Source organism: Dromiciops gliroides, chromosome 2 (assembly GCF_019393635.1).
Source record: "Dromiciops gliroides isolate mDroGli1 chromosome 2, mDroGli1.pri, whole genome shotgun sequence".
In the NCBI taxonomy this organism is placed as follows: domain Eukaryota; kingdom Metazoa; phylum Chordata; class Mammalia; order Microbiotheria; family Microbiotheriidae; genus Dromiciops; species Dromiciops gliroides.
In genome coordinates, this window is record NC_057862.1 from 29130132 (window position 1) to 29153417 (window position 23286).

Genomic DNA, 23286 nt, shown 5'->3' on the forward strand with positions numbered 1-23286 from the left:
GGTTGTTCCCTCAGTTATTGATGTTATTAAAATATAGATATTATCATAAAGGTTGATAATGGATTGCTAGTATCCACTTCCAGAAAATATAGTAGCCATTTAAAAGCCATTCAATATACGAATGAGTAACTAATAGTGTAGATTTCCAAAGCTGTATCAGGCTGGGCCAGTAGAAAGTTTAAAAAAAGGATATTTGATGGTGTTCCTCATATTACATCATGTACTTGGCTATGTGGCTTGCCTACCTCTGAGTCTGGCCTCATTGGCCACTGTGCTCAAGGTCAAGCATTCAAAAACTCAATCCATGTGTCAGATTTGTATGTGTGTGTGTGTGTGTGTGTGTGTGTGTGTATGTATGTATGTATGTATGTATGTATGTATATTTGGTTTGGTTGGGCTAGATGGGTATTATTGATGTTAATTTGATGTTTTCTTTTTGCTATAATCATCTCCCCATTATATTCAGTTTTTCTTCACTAAAATCTTATACAGGGGCCTTCTCATGCAAACAATTCACCTTTCTATTTAACCTTGGGCAAGTCACTTAAATTTTCAAAGCCTCAGTTTCCATAGCTCTAAAATGAAAGTATTAGACTAAGACAACTCCCAAGACCTTTCTGACTCTTAATCAATGACCCTAAGGTTCTAAGATGGAAAGACTTAAAGTAAGAACCCAGTAATGGATTGATATCTGTCACTGGAAGACTAACGTGTTTGAAGTGGAGAACCAGCCAAGGACTGGATGCAAGTGATAAATCATTCAATCACAACACCTCTTTTATTAAATTCTAGAGCAGTCACCATCTACTGTATATCAGAAACACCCAAGATACTGAAAAAAAAACCAAACCATATCTTCCAGGTACTGAATATTTCACCAGGCATGTTGAATGTGGGGTATATTAGGGACAGCATTTATTTTATGCAATCTGGAATGGTTTCCCTTTAAGGAAGCAGGGAGTCTCTCCTCAAGATTTGGTGAGACTTGAGGAGTAGGGGTAAAAAAAACTCAGCCTATAAACAAATGATGTTTCTGGGATTTGGTTGAATTCCCACTTCCCTGCAGTTAGTTTCTGTGATCCAAAATTGCTGCACTGACAAACAGTAGTTTTATGATTAGTCATTACATCTTTTAAAAACCCTTTATTTTAAAAAAAGTTATATTTTTATGTATGTACTATATTATGCATTTTTTAATGGTTTGTGTTTCATTATCTTCTAGACCTAAGCCTGAATCACTGGCCTGACCTGAGCTGAGCCTGGTCCAGAATAGGGGGCTATAACAATAGGTCAAAGGTCAAAGGAGAATAGCATCATATGGAGATCCAGAGAAAGTGACAAAAGCGTTTTAGCGTTTAGCCTCACTATAGATCCACATCATATGAAATTCACTAAACTCAAGGGCTCTTTGGAAAAGTAATCTTCTGAACGCTTAGCCTGTTAAGCTCACCATCTTTCAGCAGAAGAATTTTTGGTTCATGGGATATTTATTGTCTTTCTAGATAATAAAATCATTACAAATCGTAGCTGAGTTTCTACAACAGTTTCTGATCATCATGGCACAATGGAAAGAATCCTGGGTTCGGTATCAGAAGGCCTTGGTTCAAATACTAGCTCTGCCACCTTCTTCTTATGTGAATTTCAAAGGTCAATCCAATTTCGCTGGACCTTAATTTCTTTGTCAATATAAATAGGGGCACAGGTTTAAAAAATGATAATAATAATGGCACCTTGGAAGCTGTATGTTCTTCATCCCACTTTCTAGGTAAGAAAACTGATATCTAGAGAGACAAAGTGATATACCCAATTTTATATAAGTGGTATTTCCAGAATTTGAATCTCGGTCATCGTTGGGCTTGGAGGTCCCTTATGTTTCTAGATCTATGATACTATGATACTAAGCTTCTGCAAATGAGGGGACTAAACAAAATGGTGTCCGATGGACCTTCCAGCTCTAAATCTCATAGCTAAGATTCTCACCAAAGGATTCATCCCAATGAGCTGTTTATATGTAGAAATAAAACATTTCAAAATGAACACCACCCAGAAATCACCCAAGTTGACTGGACATCAGATGACTGACCACCACAAGGGGGCATTCTCTCTTTTCCTCCCTCCCCAGACCCTACCTGACCAGCTTGACTGCTTATGCCCTACCGGATGAGATGGGAATCACTACTTCTATTGCTTATCATAAAATGGAGGAGCACTAGGCCTTATTATCCACCCATGAGTCTATGTCTTCCCCATCAACCAGACATTGGCCTTTAAGCATAAGAACCCCTCTAAAGGTGAAAACCTTTAGGACTTCTGGGCCTTCCAAAATACATTGCAATTGAACTTCCTTTTATGTGTCATCTTCTCCAATTAGTATATGAGGTTCTTGAAAACAGGATTGTGTCTTAATTTCCATTTGTATTCCCTGGTCTTGCATAGTGCTTGGCACAAAGTTAATGCATTTTTCATCCATTTACTCACTTATAATCTCCATTTTGATGATTTCCTACTATGAGGGAACTGATAGTAGCATATAAATTTACATTTCTAAATCCTTTAATGAATTTCCAGTAGCTGAAGACTAAATAGGTCAGATAAGATAACTTTAAATTCATAAACGTTTTAGTATTTTAAGAGTTTTGAAACTTGGTTGGTCCATCTAATCCCCTTCACATGTAGTTATAGTATAATTATGTTTGTTTGTTTTTTATCTTATGTGGTCCAAATACAATTAAAAACAACTATAACACTAACATTTATTAGATAATCTTGTGTGCACAAAATACTAGGGGTCAGGGGAAAGATGCCAAGTTTAAATAATGAATTTCCTTCATTCAAACTACTTACATTCCATGAAACAATGGGATTTGAATTTTAAAAATACAATCCTAAATTATTAATCATTATTTTTGCTATTTTGGCATTGATGGTTATCCACCACATTAATCTATATCTACCATAATAATATTTCATTTTGCTTATATTTTAGAAATTCATCATCTTCAACATTACAACTAACAGGATGTGTACATGAGTGACCCAGGAGCAGGTCACAAAGTGACCACAAGTTCTCTACCTTTGCAGTAGAAGCAACCATCTTGCTGATTATTATTTTTCTTGTTGGCAAGGCAATGAGGGTTAAGTGACTTGCCCAAGGTCACACAGCTAGTAAGTGTTAAGTGTCCGAGGCCGGATTTGAACTCAGGTCCTCCTGACTCCAGGTCCAGTTCTCTATCCACTGCGCCCTAGCTGCCCCACTGATTACTCTTTATTGCAAAGTTTGAGACAGAATGATTTAATGAAGTATTTAGAGACAAATATTGTTCTGTATAGTAAAAACAAAAATTATCTGCCTACAATCTATAATGGCTTTTGGATATCATATGCAATAGTTTTAAGTAGGGAAAAGTCCAGGAAATGTGGGAGGAGATGGGATGAAGGAGTCTTTGGACTAGATGGAAATTGAATAGGATTTATTCATGCTTCTAATGCTCTGAGAGAAAATTAATATTATACTATTATATTAATAAATAATTATTAATTTCTTATCCATCATTTTCCTCCTATTTCTGTTAAGACCCTATACTTTAAAAAAATTGGTCAGTCTTTGAAGGGCATGATTGAGTGATAAAAGCATACCTAGTACCCCCAAGGCACATGTTTTTTAACCCCCCAACTGGGAAACAAGTTGTTTGTAGTATATTAATGGAATCCAGTCTAGACTAGCCCTTACCCTGGAGAAGAATCCCTGTCCTTGATCCCTTCCATTAGAGTTTAGGGTGACCCAATCATGAAGGAGAAAACTAGTCAGAGAAGTCCAGATAGAAACGGCTTACCCTGCCCGAATTTCTGGATGTTGCTGAGTCTTGTTCTAAGCAGGAGGAGCTAAAGACTTTTACCCCAGCTCCTCTTTAAATGTCTACCAATCAGGTTAGAGTTTTACTTCTTAGGGAAATTCCCTTTCAGAAGGTACACACCTGATTTAAGGTGATTCAGAGTCTCCCACGGCATCTTTAATTACCAAGAGAAACCATTGGCCATCAATGTATTGTTTTTAGCTAGCTTAGTTAATACATTGATTATTAATTACTTGGAAACTCTGTCTCTTGAGAGTTTTAATCATGATGGCTCATCATCTGATATTAGGTCCCCATGGATCAGGATGTGTGTGATATTTTAGGCCCAAAGGAGAACTTCCAATTTTGGTGAACTTGCGGCTTCTTCTTACATCTTAGGTAAAAGAGCGGGGCCCAATAACTTTTACCTCTTTGGTTATACTCTTTTCTTGGATTTAGAATGACTTTAAATTACTTGTGTTTCAAAAGACCAGAATTCATCTGTTTCTAGTTTCCAATGGCATCTTTGCAGAACCCCAAACTGGGTGACATGGTTATTAAATTAGTAAAATGCCTGCCATTTGGTGGCAGCTATGTGACGAGGTAAGATGTGGGAAGAAAACCTTTGTCTTTGCAAGATCGGGGGGAAGAGCTGGAAGGGACTTGAGGGGCTGTCTACTTTGGATTACCTGATTTAACAGGTAAACAATGAGACTTTAAGAGATTTATCTGAGACCACACAGGTGATGAGTGATGAAGGAGGTACTTACACACTTGTTTTCTGACTCCAAATTCAGTCTTTCCATGATAATAAACATAGAGCTGTATCTTAAAATTCTTCTATATACCTAACTCAGAATAGGTGACAGTCATTAGATGAGCTTAGAGGGATCTATTCAAATGGATGGGTTTTTACGGTACCAACAGCTAGAACAAGGAACAATGACTAGAGATTGCCTCAGAGAAAGCATTGGATTGATACAAAGAAAGCGTCATCATAATCGGAGGTAGCCCAAAATAGAGTAAGAAATCTCTGGAAGTAGTGAGTTCCCATCACTTGGAAGTAATCAAACTGGGACAAGATGACTCATTGACAGGGATTCCTGGTTAGGAAACAGTTGTGCTTTATGGCCTCTTAGATCTTTTACTTTAAGATTCTGGAAATTTGCAGATGGACTTCAAGGCAGAGGAGAAGTATGGGATGTTTTTTAACCCAGAGATTATATCATTTTGAAAAATAAAAAGGCTCTTACAAACGTTCCATTTAGAAAGATCCAATTTATAAGAGACAGCTTCCTTCTGCCTTAATTTGAGATTGAAACTTTCAGTTCTTTTGTGAAAACATAGAAATTGTCTCCATATATGCACACACACACACACACACACACACACACACCACACCACACCACACCACACCACTTTTTTCTTCTTCCTTGGGGCATAGATAAGTAGAAACAGAAAGGAACAAACCCAGCATGCACAGTGACATGCTCATCTCTTCAAACTTATAGATACTAGTTTAAGAAACTGTAAATGGTACAAAAAGGGAAAACTAATGATTATTTGCATTTTTAAAATAAACAGCAAGTGTTTCTTCTCCTCAAGAAGTCAATAAAATGTCCCAGGGGGTGAAAGGTAACTATCAAATATTCATAAACTAAAAAGTATCCTTAATATGAAAGGGAAAGAAAGTTCATTTAAGGAAAGGCACAGAGCCATAACCCTCCAAGGTGTCTACTTCTCCTTCCTGTTCTAATATGTATTAAAACCTAAGTTTTCTGGTTCTTTTTTTTTAAATCATTTTATTATGTGGCTTAACTGGAGTGATTTCAGGATCCCTGGAGATACCTAGCCAATTTGTGATGAGTGGTTGATCATTCTGGCTCAGATGGAATTTTTAAGTAACTTCAATTATTATTATATCTAGATTTGTAAAATCACTTCTTGGATTTGTTAGACAAATGCTGCCCCCAAATACCCAGGAGTGTGTTGAGGGCCAAGTTGGATATGAGACTCAGGAAAGGAGCTCTGTATCCTAATAAATGAAGAAGGTAGTGGAGGAAAAAGGAAGTAAAGTATATTATCTTCTTTTAATAATAATAATTTGGGGCAGCTAGGTGGCGCAGTAGATAGAGCACTGGCCTTGGATTCAGGAGTACCTGAGTTCAAATCTGGCCTCAGACACTTAACACTTACTAGCTGTGTGACCCTGGGCAAGTCACTTAACCCCAATTGCCTCACTAAAAATTAAAAACTAAAAATAATAATAATAATAATAATAATAATTCACTTTTTATAGCACCTACAATTTGCCAGGTACTATGTTAAATACTTTATAACTCTCATTTGAGCTTTACTACATAAGTGATATTATTATACCCATTTTGTAGATGAAGAAACTGAAGCAAACAGGGGTTAAGTGACTTGTTCAGCATCACACAGTTACTTAGCATCTGAGGTTGTATTTGAATTCAGGCTTTCTTGATTCCCAGTACAACGCTCTATCCCATGTGCCACCTAGCTACCCCTCTGTGTTCTATACAAAGCCTTTCCTAATTTGTGCTTCCTCAGTTGTTATTGCCTCTTCCTCCAGAAATGACTTTGTAAAATATATTTTAATTCAATTCTCCACTGCTGCTATTGTTTTTCTCTAAACAGTATGAAAACTCCTTGAGGGCAGTGCATTTCTACCACCACCACCCATGCCTTGCACATATACAGCAAATGGCGATTGATTACACATGGTTTGTACTTAGTCATTTACTAACTCTCATAGTTCTTTTTGTTATGATTGTTTTACTATTTTTTAAGAAGTCACTCCCTCAAGATCAACAATAAGTGATAATTTATTGAAATTATACAAGATAGTATATTTTCAACTGTAGACTGTAGTTTTCTTTTTTTCTTTAATGGGCTACTTTCTTTCGCCTTTCAATTTCTAGTGCCTAGCACAGTTCCTTACAAAAGGTATGTGCTTAATAAATGCTAATTGAAATGAATTTAACTGAAAAAAAAGAGGAGAATTATTGTTTGAAACCTGAAAGTTAGAAAAATTAAAACATCTAAATGGAGTAGATAATCCTTCAGCTCATCATTGAAGCCATGTCCACTCCCAGAACTAGGGAGCCCTTACCTTCCAATACCATTAATCAACAGAGCATTATTTCTTGTGAAAAAAAATCCTCCATCATTATCTATTGAATAAATAGACACATTCTTCAAGATGCAAGAATCAGAAATCAACGACTTACCAGATACAGCAAGGAAGTCATCAATGCTTGTGATGTCATCTACTGCTTCAGTGAGGACATGGATGTGGTTTTCCCATAGGCGTTTATACATGTCCATATTGGATTTTACCGCCTGGCTTTTGGGTCGGGCAGTGAGAGCTAGGGCTGCATTGATAACCTGGAGGTTGCAAAATGGAGACACACTTACTTTGTAGGATAGTTATTGATAAATAGAAGAGGCCTAGGATTTCACTCTTCAAAAGAGAATAAATCACTCTGTTTTGCGCTCTAGTCATAATGGATCGCTAACAAAACACTGCTTTACAGGGGGATTTTAAAAAGTTTATACATTTAACCAATGAATAATTGTTGTACACTTATGTACAGGGGAGGACACAAAAGTAAATGAGACAGTTCTGCTGCCCCTGAGATTTGAGGACCTAAGACATATACACTGATGATCACATAATAATTGAGAACCATAACATAACCATATTGAGAACCATAACATAATATTTTGAAAACAAACTACTAAAAAAATTAAACTGGGAAAAGCTACTTAAAGGGAGGCAACTTATATAAAGAGAAATGTTTGGAGGATAGCATGGCCTGAATTCAAACCATGGCTTTGATACTAGCTATGTGAGCCTAGGCAAAACCTTTAACCATGCTTGGCCTTAGTTTCATAGTCTGTTACAAAGTGTGGTTAAAAATAGCAACAATACTGAAGCCTAGAAATTAGAAATCAGTTACCAAAATGTATAAAATTATTAAACAGTGAATTTGGGGTTTGAACCCAGGTCTTTCAATTCCAAACTGTGTTTATTGCACCATATTAGATAATCCTCTCTCAAGGATGACTCTGAACCCATGGACCTATGGGACTAGGGGAATAGTCGGTGATTATTTCATTAACAGATACAGCAAGGACAATAGTAGTAATACTTATTGGGGCAAAAGGGTAGAGGGGGAACTATATTGTAAGCAGGGCTTTTCCCCAGAGTGCTGAAACTTTAGGAACTCTCCCACAGGAGGTAATCACAGAGACTTACCCTGTTGGTATAAAATACAAAAACAACCATACTAGTAAAGGAACTATTCCTTAATATCCCAAATGACTTGGCTACTGTGAGTGGGGCTTGTTTCTGCTTGGCCTGGATTTCTGTTTCAAAAATCATAAAGCTGTTTGCTTTACTCCTCTGGAAAGAAAGAAAAATAGATAGGGAGGAAGGTAGGAAGGAAGGAAAAGAAAAAGCAAGAGAATGAGAGAAAGAGAAAGAAAGAGAAAGAGAAAGAAAGAGAAAAAGTTATAGTCCAAAATATATGACCCATTCACCTTATTAGCATGGCCCTTGTAAATGAACTGGCCCAGGGGAAGGTCAGTTATAAAGTAGAGTCCATTTTTAATTTAAAGTTCTCTTAGGAACTAGTGGAAGCTGGAAGGGATATTATGCCATGAAAGCCAACTTGAACACTCAATGAAAACTATTCTTTGCCTTAGCTTCTGGAAAGATCTAGACAAAGCACAGGCTTCAGCAAAAATCATGCACCTGCATGCACACACACACACACACACGTACACACACACACACACACACACACACACACACACAAACTTTCTTCTAGCTACCCAGATCCAAAAATCCAAGGCTGGGGGTAAGGGAAAGTTTTCAGAAAACTTTCTGCAACATTTACCTTAATTCTCACCAATAGAGTTATTGCAATAACCTAGACAGGATGTAAAGAGGCAAGTACACCAGGAGGGGGAGGTGAAAGGTCTGAGGACTTGGGGGATGTTACTCCTGACTTCACGTCTTTCAGCCTTTTAGTCCTAATATCTGCAACAACTTATCCAATTCTATCTAGCCTTCACCATGAAGGGTTAGCATTGGTCCCATGGTTGGTGAATTGTCAATTACTTAATTTATCACACATCCTTGTTCTATCTTATGGTCAAAAGAGATGACAACTAGATCTTTTGACACATCTCTTTTGGGAGAGATTAGAGGTGGTAGTCATTGCCTGTGCTGCATGAGGCATAAGTAGTATTCATTATGGGATAGAACATCTCCTCGCAATATTACTGCAACCAGTCACAAGTATCATGTGAAAGCTTCCTAAAAAGGATAAGGACCCCCCACACACACACACGCACACACCAAAGAAGGGATAATGAGGTACTTCTATATTTCCCTGATGATATAACTATGTCTCCTCCTTGTCTTTCTTCAGGGTTCTTTCCCCTTTGCCCCATTTCTCTAGGCATCAAAACATCTATTCATGGCTCTGATAGGGTGTGCTGGATAAATTATCTAGTATAAAAGATGATGAGTTAACCATAAAGCTTGAGATTTTGTGAGGTCCTCAGGTGGAGGTAAATGGTGGGCAGGTCTAAAGTTTCAAGACTGAAGCTCTGGAGATAGAGGTTTGATGGAGCTCACTGATTGAGAGGCGTTGGTAATGGGTGACATCAAAAAGTTTAGGAAGAGAAAAGAAGGCTGGACAAAGAGCTGTGAAGAATTTGGGTATTTGTAAGGCTAAATGAAGAATCATTGTCAAAGGAGGCAGAAAAGGAGAGATCATAGAGCTAGCAAGAAAACCAGGATAATACCAAGCTACACACAAAAAAATGAGAAGGTTAGAAAAAATATGACTAAGTACAGTAAGGCAGCATGGCACATTGGATAGGGAGCTAGCTTTGTGATGCAATGGACCTGAAATCAAGTCTTGCTTCTAAGAGGTGGTGCAGGGCTGTGTTCCGGCCAAATAACAGCCTCAGGGCCTGCAGCAAGTCTCTAATACTGTAACTCACCAAGCAAATATTGATGTGCAATGGCTTGCAGGAATGTTTCCTCAGCAGGAGTTCCATTTACTAATGAAATCCAAGGTCCAGCCCTACCTACCTTCAAACAAACAAAGAAAAAGAAAAACAGTAGAAAATACTACTGGGGTACCAAGACTCACCAGAAGTGACAAAAGGCCATTGGGTTTGTCCATTTCATAGAAAACTAACTGAAAAAAAAGAAATTCTTTCAGCTAATTAATTTAAGGGATATGCCTGGCTCTCTACAATTTATTGGTAGCAGTATAGGCTAAGAACTGGAGGCAGAAAAATATTATTTTAATATTCTATTGCTTTTTTTTTTTTTTTACAAAGGAGGAGGGCATTAAACTTTAAGGGAATTAGGATCAACTTCACAGACAAATGCTTTGCCAAAGTCCTTGTCTCTTTGGCTTCAAATGTTTATCAACCTATTAACTTATGGTGTAAACCTGTGAACTCTGGGATACCTCTGATCCCTGAGGCTTCATTGGTTCTTCCATGGGGCATCCATGAGTATGGGGAGTTAGGCAAAAATAGCATCTGCAAAGGGAAGCTTGTTTTTCAAATACTGGGAAGGAACACTCAGTGGGAATATGTATTAGAGGAGCTAGGGCTGCTTACATTTTCTTAGAAAATTTTCAATCCTCCCACTGATTTAATTTACCTGACACAAATGACATTATAGGATGAGAAGAATGGCCTTTTTCTTTTAAGCTCTGCTGTTTAGTCAAAACCTAAAATCCAGCTCGGTTCACAAGATGAGGTAATAGGCTTCAGTTCTAGAGCAAAGTCTAGTGCTGGATCTTGGCCTTTTTTTTTTTCTATTGCATATTTGGGAGGAAAAGGGTGTATATACATGCATGTATATGTCTGTGAATCTGTATATATGTATACACATATTTATGTATGTATACATGCACACACACAAGACATGTCTATGTATGTGTATATACAGATAAATATGTGTGTATCTGTGCATATACACACATATACATAAATAGGGCAGCTAGGTGGCACAGTGGACAATAGAGCACTTGGCCAGCAGTTGGGAGGACCTACGTTTTAAATCCAGCCCCAGACACTTACTAGCTGGGTGACCCTGGGAAAGTCACTTGATACTGTTTGCTTGAATTACCTTATCTGTAAAATGAACTGGAGAAGGAAATGGCAAAGTGATTCCAGTATCTTTGACAAGAAGAGCCCAACTAGGGTCACAGAGTTAGACATGACTGAAATGACTAAACAACAACATTTCTTCTACTTTTCTCTCTTTAGGCTTCAGTAGATATTTTATTTCATATCTTACTCCATCTAACTTTGGTTTAGGGATTAAGTTTATTTATTCATTAATTTGTCTGTTTGTTTTTGTTTGTTCACTTTCCTTAACTTGTTAGCAAGATGATGTTGGTGACTTGGTGCTGAGAGTATTATTGGAAAAAAACAGGACAAAGCCCTTGCCTATAACTAGTGATCTCTAGTTCTAGTTTTATTATGCTATAGTGCTGACACATGATGAAAGTATTCTAGTTTTCAAAAAATTTTATGTTTCCAAATGGCATATTCTTTAGAATGTTCAGCTTGGAACCAGCAAGTCTAAGTTTGTAATCCTGACTCAAGCACTTACTTGTGTGACTCTGGGCAAATCAATGAACCTCTCAGCCTCGATTTCCCTTATCTGTAAAATGGGGATAATAATAGCATCTCGAGGAGGGGAGCAGCTAGGTGGTACAGTGGGTAGAGAACTGCCTTGGAGTCAGGAAGACCTGAGTTCAAATCCAACCTCAGACACTTACTAGCACTATGACCCTAGGTGAGTCATTTAACCCTGTTTGCCTCAATTTCCTCATCTGTAAAATTAGCTAGAGAAGGAAATAGCAAACCATTCCAGTATCTTTGCCAAAAAAAACAAACAAATAAACAAAAATCAAATGGGGTCAAAAAGAGTCAGATACAACTAAACAACATGTTTACATAAAGATACACACACATTCAGTGTCCACATATGTTTCCTTTATGGAGAGCTGAAAAGAATTATACAGGCACATTGATCTGGTTGCAAGGACTTTCAACAACATCAGTCAGTGGAATCTATTGAACTTCTTCAGCTATTAGCAGAAATGGATTCCTGAAAAGTCCTATATCTGACTAATCCCCATTTTAATCCATTTTTTTCCTCAACATCTTCAAAGACTTACTGACTTTAGCTTAGATAATAATGAGTTACTTAAGCCTTAAGCATCTTTTATAGACTAAAATCTACTCCTTTTCTCTCTCCCCCTCTGCCTTAGGTCAGATGCTTTTAATGAAGTTAGAGGTAGCAAGAGATAGAATGTTGGGCTTGATGTCAAGAAGAGACCTGAGTTCAAATCCAGTCTCATATACTGACTAGCTGTGTGACCCTGAAAAAGTCATTTAACCTCTCTTAGTCTCAGTTTCCTCAACTGTAAAATGTATATAATAATAGCACCTAATTTCCAGGGTTATTATGAGGATAAACTGAGATATTTCCAAAGCTCTTAGCACACCGTTTGGCATACAATGAGCACTATATAAGTGTTAGCTATTATAACACCATTAACACCATCTGTTGTCATCCATAGATAGGCAGACTTAAAGATTCAGGAGGACAGGTACTTTATTTTATCTAAATTTTGAATCTCATCCACCCTATGTTTTAGGTCCTATTTATATTAATTCGACAAAAGCTAGATAATAAATTATTTTAATCAATAGCTAGAGATTATATAGAACTTAAAGGTTGGCAAAGTGTTTTGATCCTATCAAAAATCCTGGAGGTGGGTGCCATTATTATGCCCATTATACAAATGAGGAAACTGAGGGAGACAGAATTTAAGTCATGTTGTCTAGAGTTAAAAAGCTAGTGACTATGGGGGCTGGCTAGGTGGCACAGTGGATAAAGCACTGGCCCTGGATTCAGGAGGACCTGAGTTCAAATCCGGCCTCAGACACTTGACACTTACTAGCTGTGTGACACTGGGCAAGTCATTTAACCCTCATTGTCCCACAAAAAAAAGAAAAGCTAGTGACTGAGGTTTTGAATTTAATTCTTCCCATTTCCAAGTCCAGCACTCTACCAACTATGCCACCTACGTTTAAATCTTGGCTTCAATGATTAAAAAAAATAGCTTTGAACATATATTTAAGGTAAAGTATATTTATGAAATAAAATATATTTATAAAAAAAGAGGAATATAGTTTAATGAGGTCTGGATTTGGAATGAGAAGAACTGAGTTTAAATTGCAACTGTTTCCACTTATTACCTATGTAGCCTTGAGATAGTGTTAAAAACGTACTTCTCTTTCTTTATCTATAAAGAGATTGGACTTGACCTCCAAGGTCTGGAAAGATCCAGGGCCCACATCTGTGATAATGTAAATGGATCACAAAGAAAGTATTTGGCACAAATGTCAGATAAATTCTGACATCCAAAAATGAAAACACGTATACACACAGAGCAAACAAAAGCCATGGCAGATAGCTTTAAAATGTCCCCTGCGATTTCATCCTCTTATGGTTAGGAACTTTACCCATAGTAGACCTGTAGCTGCTTGGGAATTTAGAGAGTTGAGTTGGGCAATGAAACATTAATGGCTTGCCTAGAATCCTACAAACAATATATAACCAACTCAGGCCAACTCAGAACCAGGGTCAATATCAGTTCTCTATCTATTACACTACACTGGCTCTCAAAATATATAACATAGAGTCATTAAATTGTGCAAAGGAAGTCAACACAGAGATTAGTGAATCCAATTTCTTTTCATCTTACAGAAGGGGAAACTGAGTCTCAGAAAGATCAAATGATTTGCCCAAAGTCATAAAATAAATATCAGAGCTGCAATTTGAACCAAGATCATGACTTCTAATTAATTGCTAAAATTAGCATTCCATGATGGAGAAATGGCAAGAAAGAGAGAGAGAGAGAGAGCAAGGGAGGGTAGGATGGAGGGAGGGAGGAAGGAAGGAAGGAAGGAAGGAAGGAAGTGTAGTAAAAAGTGAAAGCTTTTAGAGTTGGTTAGCGATAAGTGAAGGACACCAGTTTTTGAAGGACCACCCTTTCGGGGAGGAGACCGTGACGAACAGCCGTGCGACTGCTAAGCACTCCACTTCTGGGGTGTGAGCTTAAAGGCAAGGAGAGAACACAAGTGGGGCCTTTTTTCTCTCGCTCGCTCACTTGGTCGCCCTGCACACACACGCTGACTCAATTTCGAGGGCGTGGTCCTTGGTGATCAGCCTGGTCCTCCGTAATAGCATGTGCTTGACACGTTCTCAGCCTCAGAGGTGGCCTTGGGATTTGCTGAGTTCTATACGGAATATAGATTAAGCTTAGATCTAAGACTATTTATTTGTATTTCTACTTTCCTATTTCTCTAATCAGCATCACCTTGTTTGTTGGCTAATTAATTCCCAAATAATAAAAGCTAAGTAATCCATTTCTAACTAAAGCTCAGAGGTTTCTTTCTCTTACTGGTCTGGGAGATATATAAGGGAAAGGTTAAAGGGGAGTTTAATGCTCTTATATCCAATTTTAAATCTCACAGAAGGACGGAAGAAGGTCGATATGAAGAAAAAAGAAAAAAGAGAAAAGAGAGAAAGAAATGTATAATTTCTAAGAACAGTGAGAGAGCTTGTTTAAATTTGTTTAAAAATATATGTGCGAATCAAGACAACCTTTGGATGCTATCTTCTATCTATCAAACTGGCAAAAATAGGGGAAACAAAGACAAAATTTAATGTTAACGTTAGTGGTCCTGAAGGAATATTGACTATTATACTACTGGTGCAAACCATTTTGGACATCATTCTGGTAATAGATATTATGCTGCAGAGAGTCACAAAGTTGCTGTTTTCATTTGATGCCTTGCTGTATCTTTATTCTAAAAAAATAATAAAAAGAAAAAATGGACCAAGTGCAACAAAAATATTGATATGTTTTACTTTTTATTGAATGAAAAACTAGAAACACACAAATTATTAATGAATGAAGAATAGCTGAATAAACGAAGGTTATCACTGGAGTTAACTATTATCATATATAAAATGATAAATCTTAAGATTATAAGAAAATATGGAAAGATCCATATAAAATGATATAAAAATGATTAGCTCAATTAGAAAAGACACTGATGGTATATATACATATACATATATATGTAAATGAGTTAACAGAATACTCATTAACTACATGTTAATGTACATTGTAAGTTAGCTAATTATTCCTTATATAATTTCATTTGGATCCTCCCATATTGTCTTGTAGTCATATTTATTAATTATTTTATTTTATTTTATTTTATTTTTTGGTCATATTTATTATTTTAAAAGCTGAGATATATGTAGATGGATAGGCAGATATATATGTGTGTATGTATACATATATACATATACAAACACACATATGCGCACGCATACACATATACACCATTCATATGCCAAATATAATTTTGTGTGTGCATGTGTGGATGTGTTTGTATAATGGATAATTAAAAATACAAAGTCAGATGTAGAAATAGGAGAAAGGCAAAGTAAATAAATCTTTCATTCTTATACTAACAAAATGTTATTTTATAATATAAGTAACTCAAAAGTTAGGGTTTTGATTAGATATTTGCTCAGCAGGAGTTTTGAGTATTTGTTTAGTTCAATTTAACTCACCTGTCTACCATTTGCAAGGCCCTGAGATAGACCCTGACTGCCACCAAAATAAAAGATCCTCAAGAGCCTTACATTCTGCTGGGAAGACAAGATATTTAGATAAAACATAAAAATTTAAGGTGAAGAAAGTGATCCAATATGTTGTCTGTTGGGAAGTAGGGAGAAGATGTGAATAGTAAGTCTACAATAATAAAACAATGAATGAATGATGATGCCCAGAATTGAATTGAGTGCCCTCAGTGTGACAACAGAACAATTCTGTTCCTTCATTGTGGACACTATGTCTCACTTTATCTACCCAAAAATAGTCCAGGAAAACTCTGACCACATAAACTAAGGTCAAATCTTTGTAGTAACTGTAGAATTTTTTAAAAAATAGGGAAGGGAGGCTTAAAATTATCTGGATTATTGTCCCTTATTTTAAACAAGAAGTATATGCTTCATTAAAATTCTCTCCTATTTTTCAAATGAGAAATGATCACAGTCTCTCTTGTAATATTTCATCTGAATCCATCAGTGCAAAGAAGAAAAAAATATATCTTTAGGAAAAAATAGCAGCATCTGCCAATGAAGTTTATTTGAATGCTAAAGAATGCTTAATTATTGAAGCAAAAAGACTGAACTCTAACCCAACTACTCTCACCCCTCCACTCTTACATATTCTATATTTGGTAGTTTCCAGTAAGATATCTCGCCCCCCACCCCACCCCAGGAGATACCTTGAGGGATGGGGAAGAACGTGATAGGAGTCACAGAATGGGAGAGCTGAAAAGTGCAGGGTCAGGTGGTGTCAGGAAGCATGAGTTCTTGGCCCAGTTCTTACATGTCAGATGATCATGAAAGGCATGGTTTCTGTAATAAAGGAGGTGATAGCAATGCCACTCCCTGTCCTAGTAAGAACTTATCTCAAAAATATCTCAGCACCACATTTGAGTTAGGACATTGACAAGCTCCACCACATCCAGGGGAAGATGCCAAGGTTGGCAAAAGGCTCTAAAAGCTGTGTTATACATGGAACCATTGGTCCCTTCAAATTCTAATGCCCTCCCTCCCTCCCTTACAAAATTACCTTATATTTAGCAGTTTTCCATTTGTTTATATAAATTTCCTTTATATTTCTTCCATATACTATATATTTATTTTTCATCCTTGCCAAGTCCCCCATTAGACTAAACTCCAGGAGGGTAGGTATTGTTTTATTTGTTACATTTGTACTCCATGCATCTAATTTAAAAGGGTACTTAATAAATGCTTGTTGAGTGAGTGATTCATAGTTTGCAAGAGGAAGAAAAGATCTGCATACATCTGTGTGTGTATAGGGTGCGGGGGTAACATTTTCAATTACTTAAATGGGCATCAGAGTGAAGAGAGATGAGACCTGTTCCTCTTGGCTCCATGGGAAGAACGTGGGAACAATGAGTGAAAGCAGTAGAGAAGCATATATAGATGTCTGCCAGTCAACTCAGCAAGTCAACTAGTATTTATTAAACAACTACTATGTGGTAGCCACTGTGCTAAGTATAGACTAAAATATTGTGAACACTTAAGCTATCCAAAAATGTAATGGGCTACCTCTGGAGCTAATGGGTTTTCCAGTAGATAGCCCACATTACCACTTGGCGGGAATGTTACAGAGAAGGTACTACTGAAGTCTACATTAGACTAATGAATTCCTTTGTTTCCTTCCAACTCTGATATTCTGTCTTTTTGTGCATGTGTAATTTCTCTAGACTTCAGTTTCCTAATCAATAAAAAAGGAGAAGATTATAAACTTTTTGGTGTCAAAGAATTGTTTTCAGGTCAAAAAAACTTCTGTGATTCTAATATTGCCCATATGCTTTCATGATTCTATTCATTGAAAGCTTTCTGAAAACATTTCTTTTGGATAGTGTCAATACAAAATTTAACCTGACTATTTCCTAAAGAAATCTAAAGGCTAATATTGACATAAATCCTGTTTAAAGACAAAATTAAGATAACATATTTGGGATAAAAAGATGGATCCCCTATTGACTTAAAGTGAACTGCATTAGAAACGGAATTGGACTTTAAACAATGCCTACTGCAATTCACAAAGAGATAAATTTAGATTTGATGTTAGGGTGAAAATTACATATACACATGTAGAGGTGCTTGTGTGTATACACACACACACACACACACACACATATATATATATATATATATATATATAAATAGAGAGAGAGAGTCTATACACACACAAACGTGTTAGAGAATTGTTGTTGTTGTCCTTAGTTCTCAAAGAGGACCATGACATTAAGGAGCCAATGTCATTACTTGCAGTGTATTGGATTTAAATGAGGCTGGGCTGTGAAAAGTCACCAGCCTCATTCTCTTCCAGATAGTGAGTGAGTGAGTGTATGTATGTATGTATGTATGTATGTATATGTGTAGATATATTTGTATGTATGTAAGTATAAAGATAAATGTGTGCATGTTTATGTGTATATACATAATACATGTGTATATGTCAATGTATATGCATATTGCATTGTTATATTGCCATGTGTATGCATGTAAGGATCTATAATATACGCATTATCATATGTGTATAAACACACGATACATGCCTCTATGTATGTACTGCTAATGAGAACCATCCAAAAGCAGAGGAGGCTACTACAAAAGCAATGACTTCTCTCTCACTGAATATCCTTAAGAAAGGATGACCACTTGTTGAGCATGTTGTAGAGGGATTATAGGTTAGATCTGATCTCCATGGCTTTATGATCCTTTCTAGCTCTGGAAATTCTGTGACTAGAGTAAGTCAAAGCCTGTGACTTTATCTGTCTATAAAGTGATGACCATTGAAAAGTCTCCTGGTTGCAGGATGAGTTCAAAGAAAGGCTTTCTTCAAGGGCAAGCACTGCATGCTTTGTCTTTGTATCTTTAAGTAACTCTAACGCTGGCTGACACATAAGAGGTGCTTAATGCACAACTGGTTCATTGATTATAAAACTTAGCAGTATCCAATATATATACACAGAATGGCCAATCCAAATTCAGTTGTGGTTTTCTACTTGGACCACAATGCTGTTGTATCTCCCAAAGGAGATACAACCCATTTCAGTCCTTTAGCATGTTTTAGCCTCTCCATATCTGTCGATCACAACAATATACCATCTTTTATCTCCACAGACAATTGATTCATTCTTTATAGTTGGGCATGTAGAACCTATGGTATAAATCTTCAATGCTGCTCTACTTTAAATAATAAGCCTTTTGAAAGATTACAATGCTATTTATCGTGGATGCCCACAAGGATCTAACTGCAATTAATAACATCACACATCATAGAGGTATCATAATTTTGTAATCTACTTACTCTTGGGCAGAACTTGTATGCCACAATGGGATCACTCACTCTTAAACTGCTAGTGAGGTCTTACTTTTCTTTTCTTTAGGATACAGGTACCAAGAGGGAGAGAACATAGCCAAGTGATATAGTGGATAGAGCACCAGGCCTCAGAGTCTGGAAGACCTGAGTTCAAATATGACCTCAGACACTTATTAGCTATGTGACCTTAGGCAAGTCATTTATCTCTGCTTGATTCAGTTTCCTCATCTGTAAAATGAGCCAGAGAAGGAAATGGCAAACCACTCCAATGTCTTTGTCAAGAAAACTTCCAATAAGGTCACAGAGTCAGACATGAGTGAAATGAATGAACCACAGAGAGAGCCAAAATTCCCTGTTACATAGCTAAAAGTGATGTCCCTGAAAATAGGCCATAGAGTCATGGATTTAGAATCCAATCCATTCACATTACAGTTGATGATACTGACACCATCACAAATAATATCATTTCATCCAAGATTATATAGGAAAGAAAGAATCAAGCATTTCTTAAACATCTACTAAGTCTAGTCACCATGCTAAGTGCTCCATAAATTTCTCATTCGATCTTCATCACAACACTGTGAGGTAGGCTGCTATTACTATTCCCATATTACAGGTGAAAAAATTGAGGCAGATAGAAGTTAAATGGCTTGCCCAGGCCATACAGCTGATTAGTGACTGAGGCCATATTTGGACTCAGGAGACCTTCTGATTCCAAGCTGGGCACTCTATCCACTGCGATACCCTCTGTCTCGAGGTAAGAAGTATCAGAGGCAAAAACGAACCCAGGTCCCCTCCCCTCAAATAGCCAGACTTTTTTAAAAAATTAATCCATCATCTTCTCCAACAATTCAGATCTCTGGGTTTTTAGGCACACTAAAATAAACAAGATAAAAGCAGAGTCTGAGTTATAGAAAATAAGAGAAATGGGTGAACAAAACTGTCTTTTGCTAAATCTACAACCGAATCAATTATACAATAAGAGAGCCAATCCTTTTCCCCCTAGCCTGAGAATAATGACACTTAAAGGATATTTCATTTGGAATTTCTTCCCACACATATCACAGGTTTTATATGACTTGGTTAATGGTTGAGAAGGGCTGCTGTGGCAAGAATTCATCACCTCATGGTGACACCACGGTCAACTTTGTACTTTTTCAGATTCCTTTTTGGAAGCCAACAAAATTTCAATTAATCAACAAGTTGATCCTTGAAGTGTTTGGAATTTACTAGGGGCTGCCTGATATTGATGCTCTGTGGCCCAGAAGCCCAGAAAAGTTTGCACACCACAATGAAGGATCTGAGAAAAACATTAGGGAGAAATGATTCCACAGGAAGAAAAAAAAAAGTTTAGAGAAGTATTTCCTAAACATAGTCCTCTGAATTAGAGAGAATGAGGATTAGAAGCCCTTTTTTTCAGCAAGGAAATAGACATTAAGGAACTGACTTGGTGACACAATGAGCCAACACATATCCCCTAATTCTAAATCCTGTGAATAATCTACTTAGTAATGTTGATAGTATTTGACCTACCCAGGAGTTAAATGTACAGGATACCAGGAAGATCAGACAATTGACAGATTAAAAAAAGGAGCCAGACCAAATAGACAAAATAACAACAATAATAATCATAATTTCTCTCATGAAAACATGATGTATAATAACGACAGAACATTTTAAAACAACCCCCTTCAAAAATTGTAGGGATTGGGATAGACACTGGGCTTGTTTTCACTGTTATAGAGAACTCCTGGTTGAGGAAATTCCCTCTACCAATTCAGGTTAGAACCTTCTCTATAAACTATAATCATGAAAATATGACTTAGAGAACTGAAAAATGAGGTTACTTGCTCATGGTGGAAGATGGTAGAAGACCATGAAATTTCAGGCCCTACTGTGGCTGTACTATCCTCACCCCTTGCCTATCTCAACCCCTCTGTGAACCAGTTTCGCCTTACATAACTTCTTAAATTTTTTTTCAGGGCAATGGGGGTTATGTGACTTGCCCAGGGTCACATAACTAGTAAGTGTCAAGTGTCTGAAGCTGGATTTGAACTCATGTACTCCTGAATCCAGGGCCGGTGCTCTATCCACTGCGCCACCTAGCCATCCCCTCTTACATTGCTTTTTACTCTTAAGTTCTTTACTCACTTATCCCTTTGCTAGTGATGCTTTACCACATAATTAGTGTGTGCCACAGAGAGAACTCAGAGTAAATTAAGAGTTACAAGTATTACCGTCCCCATTTTATAGATGGAGAAACTAAGCTGCATTTCTGTTAAATAACCTGTATATGGCAACAGAGATAATAAATATCAAAGTAGGATTTGAATCAAGATATCCTAGGTTATACAGGGTGGGCCAAAAGTTGCTAAAGGGTTTCAATATTTAATAAATGTTTTGTGTTTTTTTTAATTCATAATGCTAGAGGACAATATACAGTATACATAAGAAATGAATTTACATCATGTGAAAAATCAAGAAAAAATAACTTTCAACAGTTTATTAAAATATCATGATTTTTGGCCCACCCTGTACATCAGCAGTCTAGCTACAAAGTGATGCTCCCATTCATAAGTCTAAATGTGCCTGCTAAATTTGATAAAATCATATTTTTTTCTTTCCTGAAGTAGAATGATGGCAAAATTCCCTAGTATTTTCTTTAATAGTGTCTAGAAATTGTGGTCTTATGAAATAAATAATTGATTTTGTTAGAACCAGGAATTATTATGCTATTATCATTGTAATTATTTTCAGGGAAGTAGCTGATAATTGATAGACCAAGAACAATGATAAAAACAGAGGACTTCCCTATGTGGTAGGAACCTCCCCCTGTACTGATAAAAGTCATCATTTTTTCCATCCTTTACTTTCTCCTGATAACTCATTATATCTACATGGGACATAAAAAGACATGAAATGGAACTGAATTTAACCATTCCTCCATCTGGGTCCTTTTCTAAGGGGAGTCAAGTCTATATTTGCATGGTCTTCCATATTCCCAAAATCTCCATCCTCTCCCTACCCACTATACTAAGCTACACACACACACACACACACACACACACACACACACACATACACACTACAGAGACATACATATACACCAATATATGCTTGGAATGTCTTCTACAATGAGGAATGAAGCCTAAAATTCAAATATCCCAGGGAGAAAGAACACATGACTTAAAATATCCTTAAGATGAAAAAGCAAGGCATGGGATACATATATTTATTTTATTTTATTTTATTTTTAACTTATGGAATAAAATAAGCATTTCCATATCATAATATAATTTTGTAAAAAGATGATTGCACATGAAACTGTGAATCTATTATGTACATTTTATTCATTTTAAATATATAATAAAGTTATAATGTAATTTTTTTCTTCATTTTTTTCTCCCACCTCCCTTAAGAAGATGGCTACCATTAGACATAAATATGCATATATTATATATAACATATTTAAATCATTCTATACATACTTCTGTTTTTCAGTTCTTTCTCTGGATACAGATAGTGTTTTTCTTCATATGTCCTTTATAGTTAATTTAAGTATTTTTAATAGTCAATATGACTTATTTCCTCAAAAACAATGTTGCTTTTACTATATGCAGTGTTCCCTTGGTTCTGCTCATTTTGTTCTTCATTATTTCATGCAGAACTATCCACGTTTTCTCCAAGATCATCAAGCTGATCATTTCTTATTGTGCGATAGTATTCTATTACAATCATATACCATAGTCTGTTCAGCCATTTATTTCTTCTTCTTCTTCTTCTTCTTCTTCTTCTTCTTCTTCTTCTTCTTCTTCTTCTTCTTCTTCTTCTTCTTCTTCTTCTTCTTCTTCTTCTTCTTCTTCTTCTTCTTCTTCTTCTTCTTCTTCTTCTTCTTCCAGGGCAATTGGGGTTAAGTGACTTGCCAAGGGTCACATGGCTAGTAAATATTAATTGTCTGAGGCCAGATTTGAACTGAGGTCCTCCTGAATCAAGGGCCAGTGCTCTATCCACTGCACCATCTAGCTGCCCCACAGCCATTTATTTCTTAAGATTTTTCATTCATTCAATAATATCACAGAACCAGAGGATGCCAATATCTATATCACAATTCAAAAGCAAATGTCACAGGATTTAAATGTTGGAAGAAACCTTGGTAGCTATCTAGTCCAATTCACAAAGAAGAATCCCTTCTCTACCCTCTCTGCCAGAACCAATTGATAGCCATCTCACCTTTGCTTTAAAACCTCACATGATGAGAAAATCTTGAGGCCGCCCATTCTACAATGGGACAACTCTACTTGTTGGGGAGTTTTTTTCCTGACATCAAGCCTGAATTGGCATGTTTTCCATTTCTCTCCATGCCT

At 36.7% G+C, this 23286-nt stretch overlaps 1 protein-coding gene across 2 annotated transcripts in view; it reads right to left on the reverse strand.

Moving 5' to 3' along the window:
* Positions 1 to 23286, reverse strand: part of CTNNA3 (catenin alpha 3) — a 2043451-nt gene that overhangs the window by 678720 nt on the left and 1341445 nt on the right. For both annotated transcript variants that reach the window (XM_043982624.1, XM_043982622.1), the window contains exon 11: positions 7085 to 7241. In XM_043982624.1, coding sequence (XP_043838559.1) covers positions 7085 to 7241 — 157 coding nt within the window. The remainder of the gene's footprint in view (positions 1 to 7084; positions 7242 to 23286) is intronic.